This window comes from Macrobrachium rosenbergii, chromosome 55, assembly GCF_040412425.1.
Source record: "Macrobrachium rosenbergii isolate ZJJX-2024 chromosome 55, ASM4041242v1, whole genome shotgun sequence".
Classification (NCBI taxonomy): Eukaryota; Metazoa; Arthropoda; class Malacostraca; order Decapoda; family Palaemonidae; genus Macrobrachium; species Macrobrachium rosenbergii.
Genome location: NC_089795.1, coordinates 49,875,467 through 49,889,549, shown reverse-complemented (window position 1 = coordinate 49,889,549; position 14,083 = coordinate 49,875,467). Strand labels below are relative to the sequence as shown.

The following is a 14,083-nucleotide window of genomic DNA, read 5'->3' as shown; positions in this document are numbered from 1 at the left end:
TGATCACACATTTCTCCACGTTTGAATTTTTGTAACTGAATGTAAACTGAATTATTGACATCTTCCTAGAAATAATCGTTTAAATAATTGAGAAATATCTCATTTAGTTTATTATTTCTTGAGAGATGTCAATAATTCATTCTACATTTAGTTAAAAAAAATTTCGAAAGAAAACAAAATCATAAAAAAAGTAATTCTTACAATGTGGGATTCCTCCCTTCGACTTTTTAACAGAAATGTGATCAGTATGAGTGTCGCATACTTGTAGCCGAAGTGTCTAATCATATTTTATTTTATACTCCTTCAGGCGTCGCTGGCCAACGCGTTTGCGACGACAGAGGAATCTCTCGAACAAAATCGGGAAGGCGACGACCTAACACTCACTTAGAGACAGTTTGCAAACTCACCTCGTGAAAGTTGAACACTTACCTCGAATTCCACCTGATATTCGTTCTTGTTTCCGGAGACCTTCATGGATTTGTGCTTGAGGCGTTGCGACAGCTCGCTGACGGGGAAGAAAGAGTAGCCGCAGAGGAGGAACTCCTCCAGGACGTCGTAGACGAACCTGTACTGATCCTGAAGGAGAGGGAGAATAGGTCAGTGAGTACAGTAGCTTTTTGTCTGAATGGGACTTGAGAAATGACTAGGAAATAATCTGACGTGCGAAGAGAATGGGTGCTGATATTGGGGATTTATGAGTATGCTTGCTTGCACGAATGTAGCATGCGTGTGTTTATTAATACATACGCATGGATATGTATTAATACATTCACTTGTATGTGCATTTATGCATTCACTTATATGTGTATTAATACGTACACTTATATGTGAATTAATGCATGCACTTATATATGCATTAATATATACACGCGTATTTGTATTGATACACTTATTTGTGTATTAATACATACACACATATGTGCATTAACACATACACATATATGTTCACTGATACGTACACACATGACTGTTCACAAACAAACAGGTAACCAAACTGATCCGTAAAAATATAACCTCCCTGGTGTAGGTAATAGCTATAATAAAATATTAAAGATATTCATAAACGGCTTCACTAGTACTAATAACACCAAATATAATACTGGCAGCGAATTCATGAGTGATATCAATCAATCGATCAATCAGCCAATCAGTAATAACGGTTACTAAATCGATATGAAGTCCATAACCACCGATTTACTACAACACTTAATCAAAACAACGACTAAATCAAATGAAAACTTTAAGAAATATAATCAGAATTTTTTTTTATTGTATAAACTTACCACAGTCTCTATGAGACCTGATCTCGCCGCTCTCATTTTCTTGAAGTATCCGTAAATATCGAATTTACCGTCTTCCTCGTGTAATTCCAAGTTGCTGTCGACCGCTAGGTAAACGCCCGTTCTCGCGCCGCCATCGCTGGAAAGATAAGTAGTCGTAAGTCTAAAGGTCGTCCGGTGTATGCGTGTATGGTAATGAAAGCCAGGCTGAATATGTTGGACTTGAAGGCTAACTTCCGAGGTATATACAAGGACGAGGTTTGTGATATCTGCACATTGGTGGAGGACAGCACCGAACATTTATTCGGTTGTAAAATCCTACAAAAAAAAAAAAAAAAAAGAACAGGACATTACTTTAGAGACCCAGGAATCCCCTAACAGAAAACTGGGAAATACATAAAACTAGCCCTGAAAATTAAGAATTTTGTTAACCTGGGAAGCGCTGGTTGTCAAAGCCAATAACATGGCACGGCCTCAGTAAAAAAAAAAAAAAATGAAAGGGGGAGGGTTAAAAGTAAAGTAGAAATTTATTGACAATATTTCGTAATAATTAGTTTAGAAACACCTCAACTTTTTGGGGTTCTTGTTGTAGAAAAGGGTAATGGTCAGGGATTAAAATAATCAGTCTGATGTACTGTTATATAAAGTAAAGCTAAAGACATTTAAAACTGAAAAAAAAAAAAACAAGCGAAATCAGTGTTAGTGTAAATAATGTAATAACAGTACACAAGAGAAATATGTAAAGTAAAACTATCAAATTAAAATCTCTGCACCTCACACGAATAGTGCAGTGTGCCCCCAGCTGTGTTTGGAGTGCGCGCTTAGGAACCAGGAACCAACTAGTGTGCAGAAAAGTGTAAAATGTCCAAGGAATAAACAAACTCAGTTTAGTGAATTCTTAAAGAAAGTAAAGCCAAAGACGATTAAAAAGACTTAGAAAAGAGATTAATATTAAATATAAAGGAAAGTCAGTGTCATTTAGAGAAGGAAATAACAGTACAATAGAGAAAAAACCATAAAGTAAAACCGTTTAAAGTTAAACAGCTCTGCACCTAAAACGAACAGTGGACAGGAAATACAGTAGAGTAATATTAACTAGAAAGTAAATTCAGTGTCATTTGAAAAGAGGGATTGACAATTCGAAAGAGATAAGCCATAAAGTAAAACTGTTTAGTGTAGTGTGCGCGCAACTGTGTTTGCGGAGTGACCACTTAGGAACTGGGAACCAGTCTGAAAAGTAAATTCGTTTGATCCTCATCGCATTGGGAAATGAGAAGTAGCAGGGTTCATGTGGTAGAAGAAAATAAAAAGAAAAAGGATGGAAAAGGGAACACATCTGTCGTAAAAGAAGAAGAGAGAGTAAAAGTATCAAAAATAAAGAACAGAAGATGAATTAGAATAAAGGTAACTTGTTCTCGTCTTCTTCTTACTGAAGAAGATAACGAAACAAAAACAGCACTTATAATATCTATGCCTATCCTGGCATCGCCAGCTTACACACGCATCCAATCAGTCATTGGTCTTCTTACCCACAATGCACTATGGTAGGTCCATCTGCAGGCGTGATGTTCGAATTCATCCATATCCTAATTCTTCTGCGGAACTCGAGAAAGGCGTTGATGAACGGGTGGGTGTGGGAAGGCCACTCAGTATAGTGGAACTGGACTGCATCGTGGACTTCGTTCTGAGGAATAATATAATAGATAAATATTCATTAAATACATAGCATATATATATATATATATATATATGTGTATATATATATGTATGTATATATATATATATATATATATATGTGTGTGTGTGTGTGTGTGTGTGTGTGTGTGTAGTGTGTGTGTATGCTTCAGTATACGTATATATGGTAATTCTATCGCATTTTTAGACGTAATAACGACGTTAAAATTATAACAATGTTGTCCCTCGTATGTAGTACAAATAAAAGTGTCTACCCAAAATTAAACGTTTTCTATAAGAAGATTTATGAGATAATGAAAACGTACACTTAAGAAAATTTGTCCTGGCTTAATCTCTTTCGAAGAGATTCAAAATTTCATGCAAGTTTCTTTTTTAACTTTAGCGTCTATGGGACTTAATTTGGCAAAATTTATCGTTATATATATATATATATATATATATATATATATATCCTACATACACTAATTCTAGTACTGCACCTGCGTCCAAATCAGAACTAATTCTAGTATTGCACTTTGCATTCACATTAAGAACTAATTCTAGTGCTGCACCTGCTTGCAAATTAGTAATTAACTCTAATGCTACACCTGTTTTCAAATTAGGAACTAATTCTAATACTGTTCCTGCTTCCAAACTGAAAACTAAATCTAATACTGTTGCTGCTTCCAAACTAAAAACTAAATCTAATACTGTTGCTGCTTCCAAACTGAAAACTAAATCTAATACTGTTGCTGCTTCCAAACTGAAAACTAAATCTAATACTGTTGCTGCTTCCAAACTGAAAACTAATTCTCATATAGCATCCGCTTCCAGTTAGGAACTGATTCTAGTACTTCACCGTCATTCAGATTAGGAATTAATATTGCTCCTGCTTCCAAATTGGGAACCAATTCTAATACTGCAATTGCTTCCAAATTAGGAACTGATTATAGTACTACAGTTGCTTCCAAATTATGAACTGATTAAAGTACTATAGTTGCTTCTAGATTTAGAACTAGGTTATGTCACGTTAACTCAGGTAACTTTAGCTCAAGTTGCAGATTAGCATAAGTTAGGTTAGTGGTAAAATGACTGTTACAAGGCGGACCTGGAACAATTTTGGATCGAGATGACTGGAATTCCCCCCTTCCCAACAGACCCCTCCCCCAGGGGGACCCCTCACGCAAGTGACTTACAGTGCCCTCTTGCGAGAGTCTCAGAGTCCTGATCTGGAAGTTGGCTAGTTGTTCCTCCTTCACCAAGTGCACCTGGATTCCTTCGTACCTGTCGCAGCATCCTACGTTGGCCGGCCAGTACTGAACGCACATTACCTATAAGTAAAAATAGATATAAAGATATGAATAAATTCAACATTACAAAATTTTATAAGAGAGCAGCGGATAAGCAGAAATGAGATTAATGTATAAACAGTGATGAGATATGAGATTTATGAATCGTGAAAATGTAAGGAATTCAGGAAAATGTAGACATGTTTGCTAATAGTTGCCTACGTGATAAACTCAGGAATGCAGGTTAAAATATTAAGATACAGTGGACGATACACAGGAATTACAAAAAAAGTCATAAAATGATGATGTCACAGTAGTTTATTAGTGAAGTCACGGAAAAATGTAAATTTTTCTATCCAGTACAGTACATGAGAGATTTATGCATTTTAAAGAATTTATGTGTACAGTATATGCGCAAAGTATTGCACTTACAATTAAGCAAAGTGACATAGTACGTTCATGGAAGCTATAGTTAATCATATGATAGTGAATGACAACAAACGGATATTTTGTAAAAACACCATTTCTTTCTGTTCTTTTTTTCTTAGTCTTCAGCCGAAACCCCTTATGGACAGAGTCGACATATTATAAACCCAAGAGGGCTCCAAAGGGAAATCAGCCTGCAGAGATAGAGACAAGTTATACGAAAAGGTGATAAATAATTAAGTATGAGGGAATAACACATAAAACCGATACACCTGAATTGAGGAGACATCAGCAGCAAAGAGCAGGAACAGATTTGTTCCTCGCTTAAATATTTGGAGATCAGAGGGTTCCACAACTGCACTAGGTAAACTATTCGAAATTTTAGACATTTTAGTTGTATCCAGGATAAAACTCCCGGCAAATTGATTAGTGTTAAATAGTATTAAACCTGATGCTGGAAAACATCACAATTGCATTAGGTAAACTATTCGACATTTTAGTTGTGGCCAAAATAAAACTCCTAGCAAACTGAGTAATATTAAATATGTTAAACCTGGTGCTAGAAAACGTCACACTTTGTAGAAGCAGAAGTCTGCTGCCTAAAGTTGAAAGCAAAAACTGTGACGTAAAGAGCTCTGATGAATTATGAAACGAACTGATAAAAGATAACAGATCACAATTCGAGGTTACGCTAAGGTAAAGGGAGACTCACCAAGTTACACTAATTCAACAGGTAAAGGGGGACTCACCAAGTTACGCTAATGCAAGGTAAAGGGGGACTCACCAAGTTACGCTAATTCAACAAGTAAAGGGGGACTCACCAAGTTACGCTAATTCAACAGGTAAAGGGAGACTCACCAAGTTACGCTAATGCAACAGGTAAAGGGGGACTGGTCAAGTTACGCCTATGCAACAGGTAAAGGGGGACTCACTAAGTTACGCTAATTCAACAAATAAAGGGGGATTCGCCAAGTTACAGGCGCCTAATAATGCAACAGGTAAAGGGAACTGGACTCAACAGGCAAAGGGGGACTGGTACGCTAATGCAACAGGTAAAGGGGGACCTGGTCAAGTTTCGCACGCTAATTCAACAGGTAAAGGGGAACTGGCTCAAGTAAAGGGGGACCTGCTGCTACGCTAATTCAACAAGTAAAGGGGAACTGGTCAAGTTACGCTAATGCAACAGGTAAAGGGGGACTCACTAAGTTACGCTAATTCAACAAGTAAAGGGGGATTCGCCAAGTTACGCTAATTCAACAGGTAAAGGGGGACTCACCAAGTTATGCTAATTTAACAAGTAAAGGGGGACTCGCCAAGTTACGCTAATTCAACAAGTAAAGGGGGATTCGCCAAGTTACGCTAATTCAACAGGTAAAGGGGACTCAGCAAGTTACGCTAATTAAACAGGTGAAGGGGGACTCACCAAGTTACGCTAATTCAACAGGTAAAGGGGGACTCACCAAGTTACGCTATTTCAACAGGTATAGGAAGCGGGTGGGAGGGGAGACTCACCTTGATGAAGTCGAAGGTCTTCGTGAGCATGACGATCAGTCGAGTCTTTTCTTGCCAAACCAATCGCCAGAAATCGCCGATGGTGTTCTCCAGGGGACCCTGTGTCGCCACGTAAGCTTTGGGAGTCAGCAGGCTCTGCCAATGAGACGTATCGTACATCATCAGGGTGGATCATCTCGGTTTCAAAGGATGATGCAGCAGCGTTGCTTTCTCTCTCTCTCTCTCTCTCTCTCTCTCTCTCTCTCTCTCTCTCTCTCTCTCTCTCTCTCTCTCTCTCTCTCTCTCTCCAGAGTTTCAGCAAAACAGTTAACGTTATGTTTGCATTAACGAAAAAAGCGTTTCACATCTGATTAACAGTGTATATATATGTATATATATACTTTATATATATGTATATGTATATATATATATATATATATATATATACATTATGTATATGCATATATACAGTATATATACATATATATTTCTTTTGCACAGCTAAACTTTCATGTCATATCGTTTATATAAATCTCGTTATTCATACATTTGTCCATTCTTAATGCTCACGTATTTAGCATTGCAGTAGAGTTAATATATCTGTCTATCTATCTATATATCTATCTACCTATCTGTCTGTCTATCTGAGTAGCTATTTAAAACCATAAAACATGCGTACATAAACACATGAAAGCGTGTGTACAGGAATGTCGTATTGAACTGATCACTTTCCAACAATACCTCAGCTGACTTGTATAGATATTTCTTTCAACTACGGTCAACAAAAGCTGTTAGCAATTCATTTCTACTTACATCTACATAAGAGGCATTGATGTAGTCAGAATCTGGGACTCCAGGTGTAGGTTCCAGGACCACTCTGTTGTAATCGTCTGGAAAATATAGATATTATTATTGTGTTTCTATCGTTGAAGCAAGGTTATGAAGGCGATTTACACAACTAATGGGTGTGCTAAGTTTAAGAGCGATGAAAAGTATTATTATTATTATTATTATTATTATTATTATTATTATTATTATTATTATTATGCAAAAGATGAACCCTATTCAGATGGAACAAGCCCACCAAAGGGGCCATTGACTTGAAATTCAAACGTCCAGATAACATAGCTTTCATTTGGAAAGAAGTAACAGAAGATAATGGAAATACAGAAAAAGAGATAACATATCAAATATATATATATATATATAAATATATATATATATATATATATATATATATATATATATATATATATAATGTAATAATATATATATATATATATATATATATAATATATATATATATATACACTATATATATATATATATATACAGTATATATATATTTCTGATGTTATCTCTTTTTTCTGTATTAAAATCAGTCCAAAATTTACTTATTTTTTTAATTTGGTAATATATATATATATATATATATATATATATATATATATATATATATATATATATATATATATATACATATATATATATATATATATATATATATATATATATATGTATGTATATATGTGTGTGTATGTATGTATAAAATAAGTAAATTTTGGACTGATTTTGATAGGAAATTGGTTACATGAGGCAAATTGCTTTACCATAGGCTCTGAATATTTTTGGAGCTGAGATATATAAACATCAACCTTTACTTTAAAGAAGCTAGTCGGTAGCTCACGCAATTCCCCTTAGCAATTTTACACTCTCTACTTTACTTTTTGTTCCTATAAGCTGCCCTTCTTTAAGAGGCACGTAAGTCAGTGCTTGAGAGGAAAGTTCACAAAAACGCAACAGAACGATAAAATAAACATGGAAGTAATGAACACTTGTTCTCATAAAACGAAGATTGTGCTCATTACTAAATGATGATTCCTGACCATTTGGGTGACATAGGCCTACTTGCCAGTTAAGCTATAAGACTTTTGAGTCCTACGATTTTTGTCAAAAAACTGTATCTTGGTAACGGAGATCTACGGAGCACTTATATTACTCTGGATCCCAGAAATAGTTTTCAAAAATTGGAAGCAATATTAATCCTAACAAAGAGAATATAACGTCTCTGAGAGTGAAATACGATAGAATATGAATGAGACATAATATAAGAATACTGTTCCGTCTCCACCGCATACTTAAACAAACTAAATACAGAAAAATGTCTTAATATAAATTCCATAATTTCTTATAGTTAAGCAGATCATCCAGAGTAAAATTTTCGCTTGAAAAGAAAGACAGAAGACAACAGAAAATAAAACGATAAGGGAAAGAAAATTGACAAATTGGGAGCTGCTGAGACTCACATGCGAGACTTCTCTTGTTTTGGTTCTTGCACTCGTTGGTTTCCTTCAGCGCGTGTCTGATGCTGTGCGGCTCGACCTTGATAGCCATCTGCAAAGAGGAAATACGAATAATTAGTAAAATAAAATTTTCAATATAAAATTCCATTGCAACGAGTCCTTGTATGGGTTGGTGTAATAAAGGTGGGTTAGGTTAATCCGTTTTCTGTTGGCAGTAACTGAGGTGGTTTTCTGTTGGTTGTCTTCCTCTTCCAGTCAATTGGTAGGCCTATATGTATTCATAAGCCGAGGTAGGCCTGTATGTAATGTAACAGGGATAATTTTGTTTTATTTTTCCCGTCATACATCGAGTTTTATTGTCGAGAAGGTTGACAGAAGTTGCAAATTTCGACTTTAACCTGACCTGAACTGGAATAATATATCTCAGTCCAACCTAAACTGACTTATTCAGTCTGAAGGAGATTTGCTCATGCGCACTTTTCTTTAAAGCAAGAATTGTCTGCTCATTTATATTCAATTACTTATTTTTACCAAGTTCCCATGAGTTGAATCAACTATCTTTCGAGTTATAAGACCATCAGTTAAGTTTTCTATTCTGAAAACTTCGAATATAAACATAAAGAGTCATAAAAATCGTACTGTTTACAAGACTCGAATCCCAGCACATAAAATAAACAACTTCATGGGTCATATATATACATGTGTATAAACTTAATTCATGACCTGTAAAATCCCTTCATCTGGGCTATTATCAAAATACTTTCGGCTGCGTCACCTATTCGTGACCTCGACAGGTAGGCCTATAGGTAATCATAAGCCGAGGTAGGCCTATATGTAATCATAAGCTGAGGTAGGCCTATATGTAATCATAAGCCGAGGTAGGCCTATATGTAATCATAAGGCGAGGTAGGTCTGTATGTAATTATAGGTCTTGGTAGGCCTATACGTAACCATAAGCCGCGGTAGGCCTACATGTAATCATAAGCCGAGGTAGACATATGTAATCATTAACCGAGGTAGGCCTATATGCAACCATAAGCCGAGGTAGTCCTATATGTAAACTTGAGACTAGGGTCTTTTTTTATTTGACAAGTTCTAATTCCGAACTTTTACATATCCCAAACAAAAGTGAAAATATATAAAAATTAAGAAAGCTTTCCAAGACTAACTGATTTGTAACTTACATCCGAAAACCGCTGATGGCGACCTAGACTGACCTTGGGTCAACATTACGGTTTTAATTTCAATTTTTCTCGGCTTTTCTTTTTTTTCTATTTTTAGAATAAAACATCCAGGTGATGATTTTATACGGAGCAACCCCAAATTATGAGCTGCTTTTGTGGGACACGCACACACACATATATATATTTATATATATATATATATATATATATATAATATATATATATATATATATATATATATATATATTTTGCTTTGCTGAGCAGTTACAAATGACATATTCGATCTTTTTATTTTTATTTAGCTGTCTTGTTAAGAAGTACTTACAAAACATAAAAAAATTATCCGAGTAACTAGATACTATTGGAATACCTTTTTCCACCCTAAAATAAAAATTACATGACATAGCGTTCCAACCACAAGGGAATGTTATATGATATGTCAGCATCGTACTTATGAAATTAGGCTTTTTATAAATAATGAGTCTTCTTACCAACGGTGATAGGAAATTACTGATAATATGAAACTTGAACATTTTATTCAGTTTAGAATGTGACTGATCATGATAACCTACTCTCTCTCTCTCTCTCTCTCTCTCTCTCATTCTTCTGACGAGCAGAATAAGTTTGAACATGATTATTCTCTCTCTCTCTCTCTCTCTCTCTCCTCAGAATAAGTTTGAACATGATTATGTTCTATCTCTCTCTGTCTCTCTTTCTCTCCCCATTCTTCTGACAAGCAGAATAAGTTTGAACGTGACCTCTCTCTCTCTCTCTCTCTCTCTCTCTCTCTCTCTCTCTCTCTCTCTCTCTCTCTCTCTTCAGAATAAGTTTGAACTTGATTATGTTTTATCTCTCTCTTTCTCTACCCATTCTGCTGACAAGAAGAATAAGTTTGAACAGTAGCTCCTCTCTCTCTCTCTCTCTCTCTCTCTCTCTCTCTCTCTCTCTCTCTCTCTCTCTCTCTCTCTCTCAGAGACAGCATGGGAGACCCTTACCTGAAATTCTACTTTGTAAAGGATGGGGTACTTGCGATGTTCTGCGCAGAGTCGAGGAAAATCTCTGGAATCTGTGGGTTTTGTGGGCATGGCCCCAATGGCCTTCTCCTCTTCCGCTGAAATGAAAAAAAAATTGCAGATGTTAGGATTTGCAATTTTTTTTTTATTTTTAAGTTTTTTCTTTTTATTTTTTGTTAGGATTTCCATCTTCTTTTTTTTCATTTTTATTTAACCTTTTTTTTAATCCGTTTATTTTTTGTTAGGATTTGCCTCTGTTTATCTTTTGTTAGGATTTGCATCTTCTAATTTTTTATATTTTTACTTAACCTCTTTTTAATCTGTTTATTTTTTGTTAGGATTTGCTTCTGTTTACTTTTTATTAGGATTTGCATATTTTTTTTTCATTTTTTTTATCTAACCTTTTTTTATGTTTATTTTTTATTAGGATTTGCTTCTGTTCATTTTTTGTTAGGATTTGCATATTCTTGTTTTTTTTATTTTGTTTATTGAACTTTTTTATCTTTATTTTTTGTGAAGATTTCTGTCTTGTTTTTTCTTTATTTAATTTTTTAGTTTTTTATCTGTTCCTGCATTGTTAGGATTTGCATCGCATTTTTTCATTTTATACTAGCTTTTAATGTTTATTTTTCACCGTCTTGTTTTTTTTATTTTATGTATTTAGCTCTTTAATTTGTTAATTTTTTTAATATTTGCATATTCTTGTTTTTTTATTTCTTTTTTTCACCTTTTTAATCTGCTTATTTTTGTCTTCGTGTTTTTTTATTTATTTATTTAGCTTTTATATCTGTTTGTTTCTTGTTAGGATTTGCATCTTCTTATTTTTTTTTATTTTTTTATTTTACATTTTTTCATCTGTATATCTTGTTAGGATTTGCATCTTGTTTTCTTTTATTTATTTGTTTTTTATATATTATTATTATTATTATTATTATTATTATTATTATTATTATTATTATTATTATTATTATTATCAAAAGATGATGATTTAAATGGAAAGCTACGAGTGTTTACGTAAAAATTACTTTGTTTCTACTGAATTATTACTATGATAGTAGTACTCATTAAAAGAATGAATTCAGTAATATTATGATGTTTTTTAATGAAATGAATAATGTCTGTCTAGTAATTATAATAATTCTTTGTATACCTTAAATGCTTAGTCTGATTAACTGATATGTATTTTAAGGTTCCTATTATGTAATTTTCAATGTAATGGTTAGTTATAACAGCTACAGTTTTATGACGCTTGTAATGGACACATTTTAAGTTTACTTTTTGCTCTTAAGACAAGTTATCAGAAAATATCTATTAATGATGTAAACTGTTGTTTCTTTTGCAATGACCAATCACAGGTTTTATCATTTTATTAAAATAATGTTCCTTTTGTAACGAATAATTACAGGTTTTATTATTATTATTATTATTATTATTATTATTATTATGTTATTATTATTATTATTAAGCAATCACTTTGCAAATCGAACTTCCACAGAATAGAACGATCATATTTGGAACACTCAGTCATAAAATAAAGACACCAATAATTAAAAAAAAAAAAGCTGTAACACTCAAGGCAAAAACCCATAATTAAAAGAAAATTCAGCAGGTTAGGAGAAGCATTAGCAGGCCGCAGACGGAGGTCTCTGCCTACCACTAGGACACCTGGCACACGATTTACAAACACCAGTATGAATTCCAGCTCCTCGATAGACCTACAATTACGCGTTGGAGAAACTCTCCATCTCCTCCTTTCCCTATTCCGGCAGTAATTGGTGATAAGTAACTCTAATTGGCACACTTACGGTGCCTGCTGATCACCAGGTGTCGACAATGGTGCCTGTATTTCAGAGGAGCAGTAATGACACAGTGCCTAGACAATAGTGCAGAGACAACTTTGGTGAATTTACCTAATTTTAGTAAGTTTACCTAATTTTGGTGAGTTTATCTATCCTTGGTGAATTTACCTAACTTTGGTGAATTTACCTAGCCTTGGGGAATTTACCTAACCTTGGTAAATTTACCTAACCTTGTGGAATTTACCTAACCTTGATGAATTTACCAAACCTTTGCAAATTTACCTAACCTTGGTGAATTTACCTAACCTTTGAGAATTTACCTAACCTTGATGAGTTTACCTAACCTTGAGGAATTTACCTAACCTTGGTGAATTTACCAAACCTTTGCGAATTTACCTAACCTTGGGGAATTTATCTAACCTTGGGGAATTTACATAACCTTTGCAAATTTACCTAACCTCGATGAGTTTATCTAACCTTGGGGAATTTACCTAACCTTGGTGAATTTACCAAACCTTTGCGAATTTACCTAACCTTGGTGAGTTTACTTAACCTTGGGGAATTTACCTAACCATGGTGACTTTACCTAACCTTGGGAAATTTACCTAACCTTTGCGAATTTACCTAACCTTGGTGAGTTTACCTAACCTTGGGGAATTTACCTAACCATGGTGAATTTACCTAAACTTGGGAAATTTACCTAACTGCTTTGAATTTACCTAACCTTGGTGAGTTTACCTAACCTTGGTGAATTTACCTAACCTTGGTGAGTTACCAAACCTTTACAAATTTACCTAATCTTGGTGAATTTACCTTGAATTTACCTAACCTTGGGGAATTTACCTAACCTTGGTGAATTTACCAAACCTTTGCAAATTTACCTAATCTTGGGGAATTTACCTAACCTTGGTGAGTTACTAAACCTTTGCGAATTTACCTAACCTTGTTGAGTTTACCTAACCTTGGGGAATTTACCTAACCTTGGTAAGTTACCAAACCTTTGCAGATTTACCTATCCTTGGTGAATTTACCTTGAATTTACCTAACCTTGGTGAATTTACCTAACCTTGGGGAATTTACCTAACCTTGGTGAATTTACCAAACCTTTGCAAATTTACCTAACCTTGGGGAATTTATCTAACCTTGGTGAGTTACCAAACCTTTGCGAATTTACCTAACCTTGGTGAATTTACCTTGAATTTACCTAACCTTGATGACTTTACCTAACCTTGGTGAATTTGCCTAACCTTGGTGAATTTACCAAACCTTGGCGAATTTACCTAACCTTGGTGAATTTACCTAACCTTGGGAATTTACCTGACCTTGGCAAATTTACCTAACCTTGAACCTTGGGGAATTTACCAAATCTTTGCGAATTTACCTAACCTTGATGACTTTACCTAACCTTAGTGAATTTACCTAACCTTGGTGAATTTACCAAACCTTTGTGAATTTACCTAACCTTGGTGAATTTACCTAACCATGGGGAATTTACCAAATCTTTGCGAATTTATCTAACCTTGGTGAGTTTACCTAACCTTCGTGAATTTGCCTAACCTTGGTGAATTTACCTAACCTTGGTGAGTTTACCTAACCTTTGCGAATTGACGTGATGATGTAATAT

The 14,083-nt window shown here is 34.5% G+C and overlaps 1 protein-coding gene and 1 long non-coding RNA gene across 7 annotated transcripts in view; one reads left to right on the top strand and one right to left on the bottom strand.

The window, feature by feature from the left end:
• Ptp36E (protein tyrosine phosphatase 36E) overlaps positions 1 to 14,083 on the bottom strand; it is a 178,726-nt gene that overhangs the window by 26,050 nt on the left and 138,593 nt on the right. For all 6 annotated transcript variants that reach the window (XM_067098472.1, XM_067098468.1, XM_067098471.1 and 3 more), the window contains 8 exons: positions 10,643 to 10,758; positions 8,467 to 8,554; positions 6,974 to 7,050; positions 6,182 to 6,316; positions 4,151 to 4,285; positions 2,810 to 2,964; positions 1,284 to 1,419; positions 430 to 576 (listed from right to left, as the gene is read on the bottom strand). In XM_067098472.1, coding sequence (XP_066954573.1) covers positions 430 to 576; positions 1,284 to 1,419; positions 2,810 to 2,964; positions 4,151 to 4,285; positions 6,182 to 6,316; positions 6,974 to 7,050; positions 8,467 to 8,554; positions 10,643 to 10,758 — 989 coding nt within the window. The remainder of the gene's footprint in view (positions 1 to 429; positions 577 to 1,283; positions 1,420 to 2,809; positions 2,965 to 4,150; positions 4,286 to 6,181; positions 6,317 to 6,973; positions 7,051 to 8,466; positions 8,555 to 10,642; positions 10,759 to 14,083) is intronic.
• LOC136835220 (uncharacterized) overlaps positions 1 to 14,083 on the top strand; it is a 179,888-nt gene that overhangs the window by 31,451 nt on the left and 134,354 nt on the right. The window contains exon 4 of the long non-coding RNA XR_010852055.1: positions 308 to 596. This is a non-coding gene — a long non-coding RNA (uncharacterized lncRNA). The remainder of the gene's footprint in view (positions 1 to 307; positions 597 to 14,083) is intronic.